Source organism: Pipistrellus kuhlii, unplaced genomic scaffold (assembly GCF_014108245.1).
Source record: "Pipistrellus kuhlii isolate mPipKuh1 unplaced genomic scaffold, mPipKuh1.p scaffold_m20_p_6, whole genome shotgun sequence".
Classification (NCBI taxonomy): Eukaryota; Metazoa; Chordata; class Mammalia; order Chiroptera; family Vespertilionidae; genus Pipistrellus; species Pipistrellus kuhlii.
In genome coordinates, this window is record NW_023425562.1 from 75,355,517 (window position 1) to 75,377,578 (window position 22,062).

General features: G+C 41.9%; 1 protein-coding gene across 2 annotated transcripts; it reads left to right on the plus strand.

The window, feature by feature from the left end:
• The first annotated feature begins 1,863 nt into the window (after window positions 1-1,863).
• Window positions 1,864-19,549, plus strand: PARD6B (par-6 family cell polarity regulator beta). Of its 2 annotated transcripts, none has more exons than XM_045574303.1 (3): window positions 1,864-2,229; window positions 8,290-8,512; window positions 16,396-19,549. In XM_045574303.1, the coding sequence occupies exons 1-3, from the start codon at window positions 2,176-2,178 to the stop codon at window positions 17,223-17,225; spliced, it is 1,107 nt and encodes a 368-aa protein (XP_045430259.1). In that variant the 5' UTR covers window positions 1,864-2,175; the 3' UTR covers window positions 17,226-19,549. The 2 variants fall into 2 exon arrangements, with proteins under 2 accessions (XP_045430259.1, XP_036274448.1); XM_036418555.2 differs by having other exon boundaries at window positions 1,867-2,241.
• The last annotated feature ends 2,513 nt before the right edge of the window (window positions 19,550-22,062 follow it).

Below are 22,062 nucleotides of genomic sequence, written 5' to 3' on the forward strand. Positions count from 1 at the left end.
GAGAAAACCATTGATTGGCTGTCTCCTGCACGCCTCCTATTGGGGATTGAGCCCGCAACCAGGGCATGTGCCCTTGACCGTAATCGAACCCAGAATCCTTCAGTCTGCAAGCCAACACTCTATCCACTGAGCCAAACAGGCTAGGGGACCTCTGTAATTTTTAAGAATAGTAAGGGGTCTTGAGACCTACGCCTCATCACAGGAGCATGCTTCATTTCCAGCTCAGCTTGAGTCACAAAGTAGGTACTTATTAGTATGAACAGGGGTGAAGGCAGACTTATTGTTACTCAGCTTGGGATGGTATCCTTTCCACCTGAACTGCCACCCAAAAAGGCTAGAAAAACCTTATATTCCCCCACAAGCATTTGGTGACTTGAACCCCTCAGGGGAAAAGATGGGGTTTTCACCTTTGAAGCCAGGTGGGTCAAGTTAGCGTGAAGAAAACACACTCCCTCAGCACAGCACCCAGCAAAGACCCATCTGAGCTCTTGCCAAGAGTCAGGCCCATGCTACATGCTCAACAATGAACAAAGCTGATGTGGTCTCTGCCTTCCAACAGCTTTCATCCAGGGCAAAAGTGAATCACACACACAACACACACACACACACACACACACACACACACACACACAGGAAAACTTTACCTTGTGAGTCACATGCTGACATGGAGGTGTGTGAGGTGTTAGGAGGGATGTGAGATGAGGGAGGAAGGCCCTGAGGATTCAGGCGGAATGGCTATTCCATGGTTAGACACCCACCTGCAGGCCCGGCCCAGCTCATAAGAAGCTCTTTGTTGAGCAGCAGTGCCAGAGAGCCCTCCTGCAGGTGGGTGCAAGGATGTGGGGGTCTCCTCCTCCCGCGGCCAAAGCTAAACAGGGTCTCTAGAGCACTTGGAGAGGAGTCAATCTTTTGTTATCAGAGACACAACCCAGAGGCGGTTATTGGTGGAAACAGCAAATGGCCAAGAAATGGCTGGAGGACGGGAGAGGAAGACGTCAGAAATTAAAATAAAGAAAAAGATTGGGGGCGGGGGGGAGGGCTTAGAGGGCCTGTCTAGAAGAAATCCCAACGGAGGCCAGGCCTGCGAGGGCCATTCCGGGCCTCAGCCCAGATTCCCTCCCTCCAGGCACCCATTCTACCCCCAGGACCTGACAGATCGCAGAAAGTCCCTACAAAACCAAACCAGAAAACCCCCGAGGCTCTTTCTCCCTCAGTAACAGTGGTAGAAGCGGGAAAACTTAAATTTTGCAACCAGAGTTGCAGCCTGACACCTAAAGAACGCAAATGGGTGGTGGAGGGCCTTTGGTTCAGGCTGCAGCATCCCAAAGTGCTGGCTAGCAGGAGGGGCAGGTGAAACCCACCCGCCCCTGGACGACGCACCGGGCAGCACTGTTACATCCCCCAGCGGACTGCGAGCTTCCACCCCGCCAGGGCAACCCGGCCCGCGCCCGCGCGTGCGCAAAAGGCCCATCCACCCCAGCCTGTCTCCAGGTGCGCTCGGGCTTCCGGCGGGCCTTCCCGGGGCGGAAACCACAGGGCGGGTTTTCCAACTCTCCCTCTGGTTCAGAGAGGCCCAGGGCTTCAGGTGACCCGCCCCGCCCTCGCAGCGCCAGGCCAATCACGCCGCGGTGGGCGAGACTTTCTAGAAGATGGCCCGCCCACGCGCCCTGCAGGACGTGTGCCGATTGGTTGGCGCCGCGGGCGCAGGTGCGCGCTTCCTATTGGGTGGGGGCGGAGCGCGAGCCTCCGAGGCCCTTAAGGAGGCTGCAGGTGAGCGCGCGCGCGCGTGCCGCGCCTCCCGCCCAGCTCGGGTGCGCGCGTGCGCGCGGGCTCGCGGGGGAGGCGGCCGGCGGAGCGAGAGGCTGCGGAGCCCGTCGCCTCTGCTCCGCCCCTCTGCCCCCTCCGCCCCCTCCGTCGCGGGTGCCGCCAAGGCCCTGAGGGAGGGAGCCGCGTCCCCGCTGGCCGCGCGGCCAGTCCCACCCTCGGTCTCGCCGCGTGAGGAGCCGCCCGGCGAAGCTCTGCGCGGAGACTCGAGCCGCGGCCGCCCCTCGGCAGGTGCCTGCGAGGAGGCTCCCGGCCGCAGCCACGTCCGGAGCCCTCCGGCCGCGCACTCTCTCCCCGCGCTCCCGGGGGGCGGCCCGGCCGCCGGAGGCCGCCGCGGGGCCCGGCCTCAGCATGAACCGCAGCCACCGGCACGGGGCGGGCAGCGGCTGCCTGGGCACCATGGAGGTGAAGAGCAAGGTGCGCGGGGCCCTGCGGGGCTGGGCGGCCGTCCTGGTGGCAGCGGGGCCGGGGAGGCCGGGGACCGGCCTGGGGAGCCGCCGGGCGCCTGGGCCGGTGCGAGGCGCGGTGGTGGGATTTGGAGGCAGGAGATGGTGGATAATAAACTTGCTGAGAAGGAGAGGGCGGAGGGTGGGGGGGTCTGTGTCTGGTCCTGGCCCAGGTAGGTGGGTAGGTGACCAGGGGAGCACTTTGTCTGGTTCCTTCAATCTCATTCCCGTTCATGGACGGGAGTTAAGGGCCAAGATACAGCGGAGCCATGAGCGCGCAGAGCGGTTGCCACATGTTCGGGGGAGTTCTGCCTCCTGGCCTATGAGGGGAAGGTGTTTGGAGGACCCGTCGTCACAACATGGTACCCCCCTTCTGTGGTTCCGGGGCGCCTGGGCGGTGGAGAGGGAGCCCAGGGAACCACATGGCCCTCTGGAAGCTGGCTTCTCTTCCCGCTGGGGAAGTTCCTGGCACGGGCTCCGGAATGCACTGAGTCCATAGCATTAACACGATCACCTTTCGCTCGAGGAGCACTCCACGGTTGGAGTCTGGATGCTGTTTTCATTCCATCGCGCTACCTACCTACCTTTGCACATCAAGTGTTTTTCATTCTTGACCAACGGCATGCCAATCTGCAGATAATTGCCTCGGTATCTACTGAATTCCTACATTTCCAGGCTCCCTGAGCAGGGCGGTCTGTGGGGATTAGCCAGGGAATGCTCTCCGAAGGAGGCTTTGAACTGGAATTTGAAGGTGATTGGCAGCCACGGGGACATTCTCATGAATCGGGGAGCCAAAAGGAGCTTCAATAATCTAGTGTCCTTCTCCCGAGAAGACAGGGGCTTCGAAAGGTTACTTCGCCAAGCTCTGCTTTTATGACAAAAAACTTTAAAGCCTTTTTTTCAGAGTAACTTTGAGGCTTTATAGAGAAAAAAAAGAGAGAGGGCACTGGCTGGGCCCTGACACATGTGAAATACCAAAACACGTAAAAGGGTAGGAGAAAGGAAAAACGCATCAACTTCAGAAATAATGAAGCATCAGTGAGTGCAAGCGAAGGAGGGGAAGGACAGCTTCCCGGAGCCTGTGGGTAAATGCTTTTTATTATCTAGAGTTGATAAACAAAGTTCAGTAAGTTGTTATAACCGAGATAGTCACTTCAAGAACATCTAAATTCATTCTTAACATCATTTTACAGTGTTCTCTGAAAGTTAGCTCATGTATCAGGATAGGCCAGTGGTCGGCAAACTGCTAGTTTCAGAAGCCTCGCTGCTTCCTAAGAATCAAATGTAATTAAAGCAGTTTAAGGAGTGTATTCTTCCCGGTGTCCCCCAAGGACCTGCCATTGCAAATGGAAGTGACACATGCTTGGGCTAAGGGTTAAGATGATTTAAAACACAGAAAGCTTTTCCTCTAGCTAGCAGTATGTATAGTTGTGGTAGTGGTTGATAGCTGCCCGATGTTGTCTTCTAATGGCATTTCTGTTATAAATCTGGTATGGTTTTGTGGGAGTTGAGGTTAAAAAAAGAAAAACACAATATTGCATGATCTTAAAATCCAGTTTATGGTCCTAATTTTGGTAGCAAGTCTTTAATTTTTTTTTTTTTTTTTTTTTTTTTTTTTTTGTCCCAAGGAGAAAATGAGTAGGAATTCTAGGTACACTGATAAATACAACCGAACAGTCATTTATCTCCTGAGACTAGAAAACTTTGAGCTCTTGAGGACTGGAATTTCAGGCTTTCTGTCAACTGATTTGTGAATCTTTCCCATACTTAACGTCTAACCTATACCAGTATTATAAATGGGGCCTGCCATACTGCACTCTTAGTGAACTCTGTCTCTGAAGTAGGATCAAGGCATTCTGAGAACCTGCAGGGAATGAAGTGTCATTCTAGCTGTTGATAAATAGGCACGGTATAAGCTCTATTTCTAATGTGACACCTTGTGTTTCAAATATATATGGTTGATACATTTATCTTTATTTTATTTTTTTTAATATATTTTTATTGATTTTTTTACAGAGAGGGATAGAGAGTTAGAAACATCGATGAGAGAGAATCATCGATCAGCTGCCTCTTGCACACCCCTTATTGGGGATGTGCCCGCAACCAAGGTACATGCCCTTAACCAGAATCGAACCCGGGACTTTTCAGTCCGTAGTCTGTCTCTCTATCCACTGAGCCAAACCGGTTTTGGCAATCTTTAATGGATTAAATAAAACACCTGTCACCTTTACCATTTGAAAACATTTGAACAGATGTTTTCTTTTTCACTGCTTTAGTGATAGTATGGCTTTTTACAAAAGTGATTCCTGAGAAGTTAGGTGGTGACCACAGCTAGGTGATATGTAAACCCACATTTCAGGATCTCTTTGTTCTTCGTAGAAAACAGTGTCAACTTTATCATCTTTGCTCATGGAAGGGAAAAATGGTACAAGTAAAGTAATGAAGATTGCAAATATAACTATAGTTAAATTGTGATACCAGCTACCATGTGACTTTCCTTTGATAACTGATTTATCTTCCTGTTTCGCCGGAGTTGGGAAAGTTCTTAATCAATAATCAAGGCGGTGTCCTTTAATAACCTTGGAACAGTCTTTGAGCTGTACATTTCCTAATTATTATTCATGGACAAATAATATTAAAATTAAGTTTGCATTTCTAGAATGTACCAACAGATGCTAGGAGAAGGATGTTGATTCACATTCTGAGTAATCAAGACAAATTAGACCAAAGCTAAAAAAGTTCTAAATGATTTATATAATGAATAGTTGTTGATTGGTCTTAATTTTAATTCTACCTTCATGTTTTGTTTTGTTTTTATGTAGTAAAAAAGTTCTCTTAATCCTATTGTTCTGATGCAAGAAGCATAACAATTTCTCTTTTTTTCCTGCTAACATTTGCAAAAGGGCACATCTACTGTGAGCCATACAGTTTTCTATTGTTTTTGTCATAACATTTAAGCGAGAGAAGAAAATGTTGAGCAATTAATTTTCATCCAGTAGCTTTAGCAAAAGCATTGAAGCCCTAAAATGTTCAGTGATTAGATAGATGTTATTCCCATTTCTGGATCATGGGAAGTGATAAATACTGGGGTGAATCAAAGCCCTAGAAACTTTATGTTGTGATACCAGAATACAGAAATGAAGGAGAAACTATGACTTTTGATAACATCATAAGACTAACTCTGATATGAAGGGTGTTCCCGAGTTTTTATTTACTTTGAATGAGAAGGTGTGACTAAACTTTTGAGAGCGTTGAGTATGAGTCACCTTATATTTCTTGACAAGTGTTAGTATTTATGGTTCAGGAATGTATTTTGGAAATTTTAAATTATTTATTAGAGGATATTGGTTTTGGTGAGTTTTAATGTGAAACTAGTGAGTATCGGGGGTAAGCAAGGCAGATGAACTTCAGAGGGTAAGAGCTGTGACTCCAGATACCAGTAAGGTCCTTGGAAAAATGAATTGACACATTTGTAACCTCAAATTATTCTGATAGGGACTTTGTCTGCAGGGTGCTTAAGGCTGTCTTAATGGTGCATTAGTATTTCTTATAATAGCTATTTAGAGGAAAAATGAGTTCAGTAGTCAAGCACATTTGGCAAACATTTGGTTTTTTGTTTTTGTTTTTTATAATATTCAGATGCTTATATATTGAATGTAAGCATTTAAATGGTATTTTAAAAAATATTTTTTTAAATTGATTTCAGAGAGGCAGGGAGAGGGAAAAGAGAGATAGAAACATCAATGATGAGAATCATTGATTGGCTGCCTCCTACGCTGCTGCTGCCGCTCCCCCCCCCCCCCCCCCCCCCCCTCAGGAATCAAGCCTGCAACCCAGGCATGTGCCCTTGACATAAATCGAACCTGGGATCCTTCAGCCTGCAGACTGACGCTCTCTCCACTGAGCCAAATCCGCTAGGGCTAAATGGTATTTTTCGGGATGGTGGGGGAGGGGATAATCAGTGGTGGAATCTTTTAGCCTTATCTAACTGATAGTTCCTCGGGAGTCAAATGATGGTTATTGGGTGTTGCTTTGTTCCAAAAATTTGAAATTCATTTCAGAAAAGGGATGTGCAGATGCCTACTTACACCATGATTCGGTTTTGTGATATGATGGCTTCCCTGGTAGAGCTTTTAGTGAAGATATCCTTATTTTCCCTATTTCCCGTAGTTTTTAGTTCTGGAATATAGTTACTACATTCAAGCCTTTTCCAGTCTGTTTCCAGAGCTTGACTATGGTATGATACCTTCCTTTTAGAGCAGTCTTGAAGGATTTCATTCAGCCAGATTTCAGGGGGTTCTGAATGATGGTTGTTCTGTATTTAGTTGTAATTTTATTGCTGTTGTTATTAATCCTCCCCAGGGGATGTTTTCCCATTGATTTTTAGAGAATAGGCGGGAGGGGGAGAGACAGAGAGAGAAGAGAGAGAGAGAGAAACATCGATGGGAGAGACACATCCATTGGTTGCCTTCCGCACACACCCTGACCAACTGGGGCGGGGATCGAACCTGCAACCAAGGCACATGCCCTTGATTGGAAATCAAACCCTAGACCCTTCAGTCCTAAGTTCTATCCACTGACCGAAACTGGCTAGGGCTCGTTGTAATTTTGATGTGGTTATAGGAGGAGATGCTTACCCTGTTTATTTATGCCACCATCTTGACTGAAAGTCATTTGCGAACATTAGCTTTAAAATTTTTTTTATCAACTCCAGGACTTAACTGAACTTTTGCTATCTGGTCTCCACAGTAACCCTTAAGAGTGTGACTATAGTTATGTAGCATTTTCCTCTTGTGTGGCTGGGTATATCTTTTTGAGGAAGCTGATTAACCTTTTTTTTTTTTTTTAATATGTTTTTATTGATTTCAGAGAAGAAAGGAGAGGGAGAGAGAGATAGAAATATCAGTGATGAAAGAGAATCATCGATCAGCTGCCTCCTACATGCCCTACACTAGGAATGGAGCTCCCAACTCTGGCATGTCCCCTGACTGGGAATTGAGCATGATCTTTGGGTTTATAGGTTGATGCTCAACTACCGAACCACACCAGCCAGGCTGATTAACCTTTCCTAGGTTTCCACATTTGGGGAAAAATGCCATGCTAGTCCCATAGTAAGTTCTATAGATCCTATTGTTCATGGACTAGATGAAATCAGTCCTTAGTGTTGAATAAAGGCCACTTGACTAATTCAACATTTGGAGAACAGAGATGTGATTCTAGCATAGGGAAGCAAGCCTGAGAATCAGAATTGTGAAGATAAATATTGGGCCTGGTAGAGGTGCCATGTACTCCCTGGTGGTATGATCCCTTAATACCTCTCTGATGTAACTATTCTCTTTATCCACTAATTGGTAAGCTCATGTAGGCCTGAGTCTTTCAGTCTCTAGGGTCTAGCCCTGTGCCAAGAATGTAAACACTTCTTGTGTTCCTGGGTACTTGTAGGACATACATTTGACGTATTAATAAAGCTTTTTGTAGTAATAACAAGGAATATGCTTATCTCTAGACTGAATTCTTAAATACTGTGCCTCCATTTGTATCATATGTTAAATGCCAAGAAGCTCAAAGTACTTTTTGTACCTGTTTCTCTTCATTCTTGCCACTTCTGTGAAATAGCAATTCCTTTTATGGGGAAAGAAACTTAATGCTTTTTGTTAATGGACAAAATAAAGACTTGGGCACCTCTTGCCCCATGGCCTGAGTGAGGAGAGCGCTGCTTTCAGGACCTGGGCTGCAGACAGGGTGCGAGAGGGCAGTCCCCAATGCAGCCCGGGTGTCCGGGCATTGAGGCAAACCTGCATCTCTTAAAGTGATGCCCTTCAGAACTACAGCATCAAGAAGGCACATCCCCATGCCTTTCTTACGTTATTTTATCTCCAGATGGTGAGGTTTCTGACAATAGACTGTCACTGGAACTATCTTCTTTAGTAAGAGAAATAATAAGCCTGATTATTATGGCATGCATTTTAAAATTGAGTCCTGCTACTTTTTAAAATTAATACATTTTTTATCTTTATAGTTTGGAGCTGAATTTCGTCGTTTTTCACTGGAAAGATCAAAACCGGGAAAATTTGAGGAGTTTTATGGATTACTGCAACATGTTCATAAGATCCCAAATGTTGATGTTTTAGTAGGCTACGCAGACATCCATGGAGACTTACTACCTATAAATAACGACGATAATTATCACAAAGCTGTTTCAACGGCCAATCCACTGCTTAGAATTTTTATCCAAAAAAAGGGTAAGTACCACTGTTTATAAAATTCTTTTACAAATAGGAATGGTTTTATTTTTCTCATTGATAGGATATACAGACTTTGCCACAAACTTACTAAATAGACATTTTCTGTGAATCTTACCATATTAAGCAACAAGTGAGTTTAAAACATTTTCAGTATTATTGGTTTAATGGTTATCTTTACACTTTTTGTGGGGTTTTTTTTGTTTTTGTATTTTTTTATTCCTCACCCAGTAATATGCTTATTGATTTTAGAGAGAGAGAGAAACTTCAGTGTGAGAGAGAACATGGATTGATCGGTTGCCTTTTGTATATGCCCCAACTGGGGATTGAACCCACAGACTTTCGGAATACAGGATGATGTTCCAACCAACTGAGCCACCTGGCCAGGACAGAAAGTTTGTGGTTTTAATTACTTTAATTATAACCCTCTTAGATTTTTAAAAATAGAAATTCGTAATTTATTGAATCTTCACTTTAATGAATGAAATTTTGTTAATTCAGGAAGATGTGGTAGAAAAAGTATGACTTTGGAGTCAGAGAAGCATTCTAGTTTTTTGGTGACAACCAACTTTCCAGTGCTGTACTTAATAGATACCTAACAGAAAGCTATTGATCCTTTCCGGGTCTCACTGTCTTTTTCTATAGAATGGACATACTATCTCAGAGGATTACTAGGAGGATTGAAAGAGTTAAGTACAGTGCCCTGGCATTTAGTAGGCAGGCATCCAGAGACTGTTTTCTTTCCTTTCTCTTTTAAGATATTGTTCGCAGAGAGCAAATTAGTAGTTACTCATCCGGAAAATTAGATAGCAACTCATTATTTTGGAGGAATGTAAACGTTGATATTTGTCTTATAAAAGAACATTTGAATTAGCCGCTTTATATTGCAAATGTTTTCAAATGTCTTTTGAGTCCTAAGTTTTATTTTTTTAACTTTGTGTCTTCCATCATGTGTGTGTCCCTGTCTGCAGATGGGCAGGGTGTGTGCCATTTATTCCTTTGTCTTTGGTAAATGAAGAGGCTTAGAAAGCTAGCAGGGAAGCAGCAGGCCCTGAAGTGGTGGGATAATTAAAACCTTGCTGTGTTTGTAAACCAACCCAGAAACAGAGAATGGTAGGGATTACCCTTGAAGATGAAACTTTCTTTCCAATCAGTTGATAAGCATGGGAGCAATCTTGGGGCTTTGAAATTCCACTGATTATGTATGTTAGCTTCTCTGGGTTTGGAGGAACTAAAGTCCACCAACAGAATAACCTGCCAAGCTAACTTAAAGCTTTATCACCTGACTGTTTACAAAATATTAACAAACACAATTTTCCCTAACCACCCCCCCCCCCCATGGAATTAGTAGATAACAAGGGTGTGGTACAATTAGAGTATTACTTTAGGAGATTAATTTGGCTGTTGGGATGAATTGGAGGTGCAGCAGAATATACAAGAGAAAAAATCGGTTTGATTTTAGGGCAGAAAAGCTTATCTGGCTGGTGAATTTCAACCGGGTTAGGAAATTAGAAATGGTAAGTAAAGACCAAAGATAGACCCTTGGAAAGCTATGTATGGAATGTTAGAGAAGAACTTCAGTAGAGGAGAAAAGGACAAAACATTTGAGTGGAACTTGTCATTTTGAGTAGAATAATTTAAATAATTGTTAGATAGTAGGCCTTTCTTGTTAGCAGTTGCAATTTTCACTAAAAATTTAGTTGCTCTCTGGAATATGTATTCAAATGTAAAATGACTGTTTTTAAACCACTGTCACCTGACAAAATTATTCCCTTCATTAGAAAGATTATATGAGTTGGATTATACCACCACATGTTTTTGCTACTGGATTTGTAACACTTATGTGATTATGGGATTAATTAGTCCTAACATCTTTTAAGGATAATCATTTTCTGCTGTTTCTTTTTTAAATGTTTCTATGTGAACAAAACTTTTCTGTCTTAGAGATAAGCATCCAGTACAATTAATAGCCTCAGAGTTTGGCTTAGAAATAGTTCATTCAACAGACAAGTCTTTAAAAAATATATAAATTTAAGCTCTGGCTTGTTTTGCTCAGTGGTTTAGTACATCGGCCCAAGAACCGATGGGTCATGGGTTCGATTCCTAATCAAGGGCACGTACTTTGATTGCAGGTTTGATCCCTGGTCCCTGTCAGGCACGTGTGGGAGGCAACCTATTGATGTGTCTCTCTTATGTTGATTTTTCTTTCTTTCTCTCTCCCCTTCCGCCCTCTCTTTCCACTCTCTAAAAATCAATGGGAAAAATATTCTCAGGTGAGGATATATATGTGTGTGTGTGTGTGTGTGTGTGTGTGTGTGTGTGTGTGTGTGTAAAATACAAGCATGACTTAGTAAGCAAAAAGTGAACAGGAAGTTGGTTGAAATCCTGCTTAAAATCCTGTACTGGCTTTTCATTGCATCCAGAAGAAACTCCTTCCTTGTTTGGCCTTTGCCAGTTCATCTTCCTCAGTTCTTCCTCCCTCATCACAGCCACACCGGCTTCCTGTCCCTCAGGCTTGGTTGCTGTCTCTGCTTTTGCACTTACTTTTTCTTCTAAGAAAGGTTTCCCTCTAGCTCTTCCCATGGCTGCCTCCTCATCCTTCAGATCTTAGCACAGGTCATGTTCTCAGAAGGGTTTCTTCTGACCACCCCTAAAGGGCCACACCCTCCCATCCTTAGCAGATGAACTACCCTCTGAAGATCTGGAATTCAGAGAGTCTTTGAAGTGAAAGCTTAGGGTTGAATGCATAAGCTACTTAATAGCCTGAACTTGAAGATAGGAATGAAAAGTTTTATATTTTGTAATAATTTGTTAGAAGAAAAACCCCGTACTCCATTTCTAGGGCTATTATCATGGAAGCAAAAACAAAACAAAAAGCCTGATATCTTTAAAGTTTATTTTCACAGAGAGGATTTCCAGGTCTTTTGCCAGCCCCCATCCCCACTGGAGTTTAGAGTATCGTCATTTATTTGGGGAGGAGAAGAGAAGGTAGAGTAGAGGTTTCCTCCTCTTGTTTTTTAGATTATTATTGTACATCAAACAATATTAGAAAATATCCAAAGGCTGTACCTTTAAAAAATACTCAGGTTATATCTGTAGGTTTGGAATACAGCCAGGGAAATGTGTATTTAAAAAAAAAAACTTCCCAGCCAGTCATGCTGATCAGCCAAGTCTGGGGTCTGTTGAAATGCAGAGACTCTCGCCGATCTGATCAGAATGTGCCCACCACAGTTCTTGCTGTATGTATCACCACCTGTTTGTGTGGCATTAGACAAATATGTCTGCATCTTGGGTTTATTCAGAGGGTTTGTTGGGCTCTCTAGAAGGGCCTTGCTTTAAGCATCCCCTCACTTAGGACATGGCCTTGTGGCCCCAACACCTGTACAGTGGACATTATTTTGCAAATGGACTTTAAGATGATATTTTAATGAATCAGGGTTTAATTTAGAAATGTCTAAGGTATATACATTATAATAGTAAGTTGTAAAAAAAAAAAAAGTTTAACAAAAGGTATGGTCCCAGAAATTAAACATTAAATAAAATAAAAAGGGGAGAGAGAGAGAAAAGAGGAAATTGTGGAGTAACATCTCCGAATATGACACCAGTTCTCATGATGGAAACCTAGAAGCCACCTTCAACACATACTGGTTTTGCTTAGTCGCCAAGCCTGTTAAAACTGTGTTCTACTTATTTTTCAGGTGTTTTGCCCTATCTCCATTGCCTCTGCTGCAGGCCAGGTGCCATTCTAAACCAGTGCACAGCCTCCTGTCTCCTCTCAGGTCCATTCTCCAGCTCAAAGCCAGGGCTTTAGAGAAAAACCGAAACCCTTGGTTTCTTCCTGTTGCCCTTAGGCCAAAGTCCATAATCCTTACCACTTCCCTGAAGTCCCCATTGGTCTGCCTGGCCCCTGGCTGCTTCTGTCTTGGCTCTGGACTCCTTCTCCGCCAGCCACTCTTTAACCTCACTACAGTCAATGGGCCACATAATGAGGTTTCTGTCAACAAATTCGACCACATGTATGGTGCTCCGTTAGAATGCAGGAGCTGAAAAGTCCCTGTCTTGTGACCATGAGGCTATAGTAAGGTGGGAGTGCATCACATTCCTCATGCAGCTGTGGCAGTGCTGGTAACAGACCTGCTGCACTGCCAGTCCTGTAAACGTTCAGCCATGCAGTTATGTACAGCACTTAATACCTGCTTGTGACCATGAAGGGCAGTTGCAGGTTTACATATGTACTGTATTTTTCATTGTTATTTTAGACTTTACTCTTTTTACTTATTCACAAAAAAGTTTGCTTCAAACAGTAGGCCCTGTTATCCCTCTCATGTCTCTCTCTTTTAAAAAAAAAATTTTTTTTTTAATTTAGTTCAGAGAGGAAGAAAGATATAGAAATATCAATGAATAGAGAGAATCATTGATCAGCTGCCTCCTGCATGCCCCCTACTGGGGATTGAGCCTGCAACCCGGGCATGTGCCTTTGGCCGAAATTGAACCCAGGACCCTTCAGTCCGAAGACCGATGCTGTGTTCACTGAGCCAAACCAGCTAGGGCTCATGTCTCTTGATTGCATCATTTTTCTCTTGTGCTTGATTTAATCTCGTGTAGTTTTATGCAGTAACCTGCTGTACAGGCTTGCAGCTCTGGAGCACTAGGCTAGAAAATGCAGCTGGCCTAGGTGTGCAGTAGGCTGTACCATCGAGTTTTGTGTAAGTCACTCATTCCTCCCATGATGTTCGCTCAACGATGACATTGCCTAACGATGCATTTCTCAGAACATATCCCTGTTAAGCAGTGTGTGACTGTACATTGGACTCCTTCCCCTACCTCCATCCTGCTCCTCTCTTTATTCCTTGTATTCTATGCCTGGAATGTACTTCCCTGATTAACTAGTCTCAGCGTGATCCTTACTTTCCTGACGAAGCCTTTCCTTTCCTGTGCACCATGCTAGGTTCTCATTTACATACTTGTACGGCATAGTGTACATCACAGCTCTTGGCACCTTTATAATAATTCGGTTATTTGAAATTAATTGCCATCTCCTCTAGACTATAAGCACCATGAAAGGAAGCACCTTATCTGTTTTTTTCACTGGATCTATGGCCCAGAAAACAATGCTGAATCACATACGAGATACTTCTTAATACTTGGTGATTGATTTTTCTTATTAGGAAGTGAAGAGATCTGCAGAATTTGAATATCGATTTAAGTGATGTTTAATCTTTGTAAAGTTGCCAGATTTGTTTCATTTAACCATTTTGGATTAGAACAAGGGTTGGCAAACTAAGGCTTGCTGACTGTTTTGTAAATAAAGTTTTCCTTGGAACACAGCCAAGCTCATTCCTTTATGGTCTGCCTATGGCTGCTTTTGCAACAGGAACCGTGTGCCCTCCAGGACCTGAAATATTTACTGTATAGCTCTTTACAGAAGAAGGTTTACAGCCCCTGGATTACAATTTCAAAAATGATTTCAGTCTTCCCTGTGTTCCTGCTGAACTTCAAACAAGTCATAATCTTGAACTTTCTTAATGGCTCTGACATGAACTGTTCCTGTTTTGTTACTAATAAAGAAGGCCGTCCCCCAAAATTTGCTTTTTATCCACTGCAGGCTTTTATTTCTTGTATCTGTGTCTGCCACTCACTAGGCCCTTACCTCTCACTCTGTAACTTTTGACTCTCTGTGAGCTAAGGAATGAGACAACCAGGCTTTTCAGGATTAACGTTTACAGAATAAGGGCCTGCAGGGCTCCTCGGTAAGTAAAGCACGGGAGCTTTCTGTGTGGAAAGAAGTGAGACATGCTTGGCAGTTCAGTGGCCTTGCAGGTGGCTGGTCGTTCTGTTGGCTGAGATTGTCTGCGGAGGGGCAGGCCTGGGGTAAGGGAGGTGCCGCTCTCTAAGCCGGTATCATGTACTGTTGCGTAAGCCTGGCTTTATACAAGTGGAAGGTTGCTATAAACCAAATTTCCAAACTCCCCATCCCAGTCTGAGCGCAGCGCTCTGGTATACATACTCAGGTAGAGAGTGGACCTCCTCCCTGTGGACATTCACCTTTACACTTTAAACTAGCACCCTGCACCCTGGCTCTGCCAGAATATTTTTCCCAGTGGCTGGAAACTGATTAGCTAGATGGGAGAACAAAGGTGCCTTTGTACGGGGGCATATTGCTTCTGAGAATTTAGCAGAGAGCATTCAAACAGGGTCAGGATGCAATGCCAAATTATGCAGATTTGAGGGGTTTGGGGTCAGGTTTCCCATGAATAGGTATGTAGGCAACTTAATTTTGTTCGCAGTTAGTATGGACTGGAATTTTTCTTGTATTAGGTGGGTTTTCTTAATTGATTGTTTTAAAATGAAAATACATAATTTAGAAAACAACACATTTAGAAGATGATTGTTAGATTTTTGGCCAGATTTTGCTAAAAAGATTTTTGTGTCAATGAATTTATTTCCATGGCCAAATTATAAATTTCTGTCTCTTGTTAGAACCTAAATATTTTATCTTTAAATGACAAAATTATCCTGGGTGAAGGGGGGTGGGTACCAAAATAATTAAGTACCCCTAGTCTTGTACATTTCTCTGAAACTAGCTTTTGAAGATGTTCAGGTAGCAAGGGGGGAAAAAATGCCAAAGTTCTCTATATTCTAACGCACAGTTGATACTTAACATTCATCGTATGAATGTGTCAGGTATTGGCCTAGAAAGAACTCCTGGGTCTAGTCTTTTCTCTGTAACGTATTATGTCCCCGTCATTTCCTAGTCTATAAAGTAAAGCTGATAATAGTTATCAGTGTGTGTGTGTGTATGTGTGTGTGTGTGTGTGTGTGTGTGTGCTTGGCGGGGGGGGGGGGGGGGGGTCACAGGAGAGAACTCAGATTGAAGCCTTGGACACACGTGGTGTTACCTTCTCAGTAGCAGTAGCCGACACTAGGATTTTGAACTAGTTTTTTTGGGGGGGCCTTTTGCCTTTATTTTAAATGAAATGGGATTTCAATTCTTGTGCCTGCTATTAATTTCATTTCCTTTTCTACCTCCCATTCTCTGAGGAGGTGCTTTGTTTATGGCCCGTCTTCCTTGATCCATGTGATCTAAGAATATCTGGTTTTAGGTGTCCTGTTGTCCCTTAATGTACATCAGAGATTATAAATTGTTGGCTTGAAGAATGAATTCAACCCCCGGGTGTTATTTAACTCAAATAGGTTTTTGTTGTTGTTTCACTGGGTGTGAGCATTTAAAAATGAGAAGATTTTTACCTAAAAACCATGACTTCGGCGAATTCCCACAGGACATGAAGAAAAACTGGAATGAAGAGCAGCTGTACCATTAAACAGGGCAAAATGCATTTTAAGTAACTTGTTTAAGAATGTGTTTGCACCTGGCCGGTGTGGCTCAGTGGTTGATTGTTGACCTCTGAACCCGGAGGTCATGGTTCTGTTCCCAGTCAGGGCACACGGCCAGGTTCTGAGCTCGATCCCCTGTGTGAGGTGGAGGCAGCTGATCAATGATTCATCATTGATGTCTCTATATATCTCTCTCTCCCTTCCTCTCTGAAATCAATTTTATATATATATATATATATTTGTGTTTGCAAACTTAGCAGAATTTCATTTGGCCATGGTTCTTATTGTTTCATAGTTATTGAACGTTGTTATATTTAACATGCACATTGGGTAATTTTATGTGTACTTGAGAGGGCCACCTAGTGTTTTTTTTCTGATATAGCATATCTTCTGCACTATATTTTGATCCCATTTAGAATAAGCTAATGGTTAACTAGTGTGTTTATGTACCAAATAAATTTTAATTATCCTTTCTGTACAGATTCAACTGCAGATAAATGGGTGTTTTCACAGCATTTCTATAATTATTTTATTTTATTTTTAAACAGAAGAAGCAGACTACAGTGCCTTCGGTACAGACACACTAATAAAGAAGAAGAATGTTTTAACCAATGTATTGCGTCCTGACAACCACAGAAAAAAGCCTCATATAGTCATTAGTATGCCCCAAGACTTCAGACCTGTGTCTTCCATTATAGACGTGGATATTCTCCCAGAAACGCATCGTAGGGTCCGTCTGTACAAATACGGCACTGAGAAACCCTTAGGATTCTACATCCGGGATGGCTCCAGTGTCAGGGTCACGCCACATGGCTTAGAGAAGGTCCCAGGGATCTTCATATCCAGACTTGTCCCGGGAGGTCTGGCTCAAAGCACAGGACTGTTAGCCGTTAATGATGAAGTTTTAGAAGTTAACGGCATAGAAGTTTCAGGGAAGAGTCTGGATCAAGTAACGGATATGATGATTGCAAACAGCCGCAACCTCATCATAACAGTCAGACCAGCAAACCAGAGGAACAATGTCGTCAGGAACAGTCGGACCTCCGGGAGCTCTGGCCAGTCTACTGATAACAGCCTTCTCGGCTATCCACAGCAGATGGAACCCAGCTTTGAGCCAGAGGATGAAGACAGTGATGAAGATGACATTGTTATTGAAGATAATGGAGTGCCACAGCAGATTCCCAAAGCTGTTCCTACCACGGAGAGCTTAGAGTCATTAACACAAATGGAACTCAATTTGGAGTCTGGACAGAATGGTTTTATTCCTTCCAATGAAGTGAGCTTAACACCAGCAGCAAGTGGCACAAACACTGAATTTGAAACGCGTGTTCCAAATCAAAAACTCTTAGAAGAAGATGGAACAATCATAACACTATGAAACCACTATCTGACTGTTTTCTGAGTGAAGATGCCATGGGAACCTATACATTCCGCTAGTGTAAAGCATATATACCTCTGAACCAGTGACCTTGAATGGGCATGAGAAAAAATAATATTGCAAGCTCAAATGTTATTAAAATAGTAGTTTGATAATTGCTAATATAAACTTTGGTGGGTCAGAGGTGAATTTAAATCTATAACAAAGGGGCCTTTGCTAATGCGATTATGTACTTTTGCTGTTTTGTCTACAGATAACTGGATGTTAGAGCACATTCTAGAACTGTGTGAGAGGACTAGATAATTTCCGTTTGGAGTGGTTGCATATTTAACCTGCTGTGCAGAGCCCAGTTAATTTTTCCTTTGTATTTTTAAAAGTTCTAATGTGAAGAAGTCTCATTCTAACTTTTGGTACCTTGGGACCTCAGCTCCTATGTTCTCTGTATTTTATTTTGATATTTTAATGTTCCTCTGTTGTGAATTGTAACAGGCAATGTTTCCAAGTGCTTTTTTCCCCTAATTTCTAAAAAATCAAACTGATTGACTATTTTTAGGAGTTGCTTCCTATGTTGTAAGGCATCAAAACTCTATTCCTGAATTAAGAAACTCTACCAGTTGTTCAGGTGCCTGCCTGTCCTTCCTGTAGTTTTCATTCTCACAAATGCATTCCATGTGGGTGTAACTTACCCTGGAAATGGCAATGCCGCTGGCTCTGGGCATTGGGAGACTCCCTTCACCTCAACCTCTTCCACCTCTTCTCACCCTCATTCCTAATCTCATTGGAAATTATCCTTTTGCTGTGTGTGTTGTTGGTGTGCTTTTATACTCTTTTAATGTATTTGAGAAGTGCAAATCATTTTGGATTTTTAAAAATGCACCCAAATTCAGAGATTTTTTACACACAGGACAAACGTGCACTTTTTATATGAACAATTTGGGTTTTCCTTCATGGGATTTTTAGGAACACTGCCTACACTTTATGAAAATTATATAGTATTCACCTTTGACAGGTAGAGCTTATCACTATTGATTTTATGAGGCTATTTATTACTTTGCATCCACTTAGAACAAGTTAAGTGTAAGGCTGCTAACTTCCATTCCTTGCCTGATTTCAATATACAACGTGCACAAACACTACAGAATGCTTGTATATAGAAACAAAGAATAGTGTGGAATACATAAGTTCCCTGTGGCTTATGGGTATTACTGTCAGAGTTATTTATTGATTAATTTTATGGTAGGGCTAGTACGGATACCTATAACAATTGTGTGCTATTAAAACAATGAAGAATCAGATGACTCCGTTTTGAAGGATATTTTCTTTATGGTCAAAATATATGAAGTAGTAAAGTCTTGATTAAATGAAGATCACTTGACTCAGAATACTTAAATGTATTTTGTTCACATTACCACTAAACATATTGTCACTAAAATATTAATTGCACAAATATTATGTAATACAATGTACTTTTTGTTGAATTCACTGAAGTTCTTCCACTTACATACCACTGTTTTATAATGACATTCCAGCTTTAATATTCTTTGAGTTATACATTTGACTCTTGAATGACAAAACAATGATAATATGTATAAGGTTAAATTTCATTTATAAGCGGTGCAGGGGTTCAACCTTTTAAGTAAAAATACTTTCACACACTACCTCTCTCTCTCTCTCTCTTTTTTTTAACGAAGTTTTAACATCAGAACTTTTCTTGTGGGGGGGAATACTTCAGGGCTTGACTTTTTGTACAAATTTAACTAAAATATAGACTTGTATGTCTTCATGAAAATGGAAGTTAAAGCTTCTAATGCTTCTTATTTTAATTATCCTGCTAAAGATACAGTGATGTCTTCAGCTATAGCTCACTTAAATTATTGGTAAAATAATTGATGACTAGACGTATTGTAAAACCAATAGATCTTGGTTATACAATAAAATGTGGATTAATTGGTTGTCTGAATCAGTTATTTCAAGTGTATCATCGTTAATGAAAGTACAGTGGATGCAGCATAAAATTTTCTAGTATGAAGTGTCAAGCCTAACTGTGAATTTTGTTCCTTTAAGTAAATTTATGCTAATGTTCTCATGTGCTATCAACAAAATGTATGTACTTTTGTGAACTATGAATTTTCTAATTAAATTTTACATATGACAACATGATTTGTACATGGATGACACTTTGTTTAAACTATCAAATGTCAGTATTTTAATACAATTTTATTATAAAAATGTACATTATCATTAACTGAACTTTGATTTTAAATCAAATTGGCTTTAGTTGTATATTATTTTTTACAAATAAAGATAGACTTGTATAAAGCCTACTTTCTTGTTTGTAAATAAATGAAAAGTGCCCAACGGTTATTAACCTATCAACCATTATATAAGCTATAGCAAAGTCCTGGCTTCCTTAATTTTTAATTTTTAAAGATAAACATGAGCCCAGCCGGTGTGGCTCAGTGGTTGAGCATCAACCTATGAACCAGGAGGTCACAGTTCAATTCCCGGTGAGGGCACCTGCTGGGTCACAGGCTCTGTCCCCTGTGTGGGGCGTGCAGGAGGCAGCCGATCAATCATCACTGATGTTTCTCTCCCTCCCCTTTCCTCTCTGAAATCAATAAAAGTCTTTAAAAACAAAGATATCCCTAGCCAGTTTGGCTCTGTGGATAGAGCATTGGCCTGTAGACCAAAGGGTCCCGGGTTCCATTCCGGTCAAGGGCACGTACTTCAATTTCAGGTTCTTCCTCGGGGCAGGCCCTCGTCAGGGCGTGTGCAGGAAGCAACCAATCAATGTGTTACTCTCACATCGATCTTTCTCTGCCCCTCTCTTCCACTCAAAGTCAATGGAGAAATATCCTCCGGTGAGGATTAAAAGAAAACACAAAGATAACACGAAATTGTATGTACATCCACTATAATTATACACTGAGTGGCCAGATTATGATCTCTGAACGCATAATAATCTGGCCACTCTGTGTGTGTGTGTGTGTTAGAGGCCTGGTGCATGAATTCGTACATGGATGGGGTCTGACCAGCCTGGCCAGCGGGGGGAGATATGGGCGGTTGAGTGGCCTGCATTCTGGTCGAACTCCTAGTCAAGGGGACAATTTGCATGTTAGCCTTTTATTATATAGGATGTACCTTGAGTGGCCAGATTATTATGCATTCAAAGATCATAATAATCTGGCCACTCAGTGTATAAGCATGTATTGACTGGAAGGTTGCATTGAAAATGTACTTAATTCTGATAAGTGTGGAAAAGTGTGCATGATAATCCATCAGTTACCATTTAGGTTTTAAGATGATTTGAAACAAGACAGAAGTGGTTTGTAATGTGACAGTTTATCTTCTGAAACTCAAACTCACTTATACTTTCTATTGTCGCCCTATATGGATTGAGTTCAGTTTATCCCCAAGCATGTACAGTAAAAGGCCTGAAATAAAACAGGCCATTTCTAATCCCAAATTAGTCACCCTATCGTTGACTTAATTGGTCTCTGCACTGTCTCTTCTGCTCACCATGTGGAGGATAATTTTGATTCCTTCCCCCGATGAAAAACAGTTTGAAAATCCTCTTAGTAAAAATTCAACATCCTGTCTTTACTCCTCTTCAACATGGATCGATGCCCACTGTGCTGCATTCAATACCTGGTTTCCAGTATCTCCGTTTCAGGGTCTGTGAAACAATGGTGTGCTAAAGCATCCCTTCCAGCCTATATAATGTGTTCCCAGAGCTGTTTGATCTTAAATCCCTGCTGTTTTCAAGTTTGCAGTCTGGTAAAGGAATAAAATTTGATTTTGAAGTCATAGAAATTTGCAAGGAAAAGCGAGCCTCCTCTGTCGGTTGTGTGCCTTTAGGTGCTCTAATTCGTGGTTAGCAACTGGTTCTTGTTCACTTAAGATGTTCCCATCCTCAGATTGAATTGTGGGTAATGAACTTTAAGTGTGTGTATGTCAGTGACTTTGGCAGGTGAGCTCTCTTAAACAGGTTGGGAAGGAGGATGCTTACTTATAAGACATTGATCATTTGGGCTTTATTTGGGACAGCGTGTCACTTGATGATGGTGGCTGTTACCTGCAGGATTGAGGCTCCATCTGTGATAAGTTCACTGGTAGGCTACTTCAGTACTGTAATTGGGTGGATGTCTGACTGGTTATTGGAAGGTAAATAGAAAGGAAATTGATCTTAGATTTCAGAATTTAGAAGTCCTCAGTATGTAGTAGTCTACCAAGTTCTTCCCTACAAACAGGATTTAGATAGTATTTTTAAAAGCTACTATGTTTATCCTCGTTTGCTTTGCAACAATTGATGTGTATTTTATAAATTAAAACTAGGAGTCAGTGGAATTTGTGTTCTTTACAAGCTGTATTTAGGTGTTTTCTCATTTTAAATGGCTCTCTTTGGGAAATGGTATTTATTCCCAAACCACTGTTTTCCATGTAATAGAAAATCTCTATTTTCTAGTTTATTGTAATTATCTACTTCATTATAATCCCAAGGGATGGATAATAAAACTATTTAATACTATTAGTAAAGAAAACTTTTAAAAAATTTTAATCATATAAGTAATACATAAATTCATTAAAAAAAAAAAAAGGTTCAAGTACTTTTGGGTCACCAAACATATTTATGTGTATTGTGCTTTGTTATAAAAAGGAATTAAATTGGCTTAAAATAAGAGCAACTATAATTAATCATCTAAGTGGGAACACTTCTGCGAGAGAGTGGGTTTGCTGTTATGGCACAATGGGCACAAAGCAGCTGTCTCAGGTAGGCTGCCAGGTGAGTCATCCTATTAAAGATACTGTAGTTGAATGGCTTTCAAACAATTGAAAC

Bases quoted from the DNA above. Each gene is read 5' to 3' on its own strand.
- PARD6B (XM_036418555.2), top strand. From the start codon at position 2,176: ATGAACCGCAGCCACCGGCACGGGGCGGGCAGCGGCTGCCTGGGCACC. The intron at 2,242-8,289 runs GTGCGCGGGGCC...TTATCTTTATAG, and splicing joins CCATGGAGGTGAAGAGCAAG to TTTGGAGCTGAATTTCGTCG. The intron at 8,513-16,395 runs GTAAGTACCACT...ATTTTTAAACAG, and splicing joins AATTTTTATCCAAAAAAAGG to AAGAAGCAGACTACAGTGCC.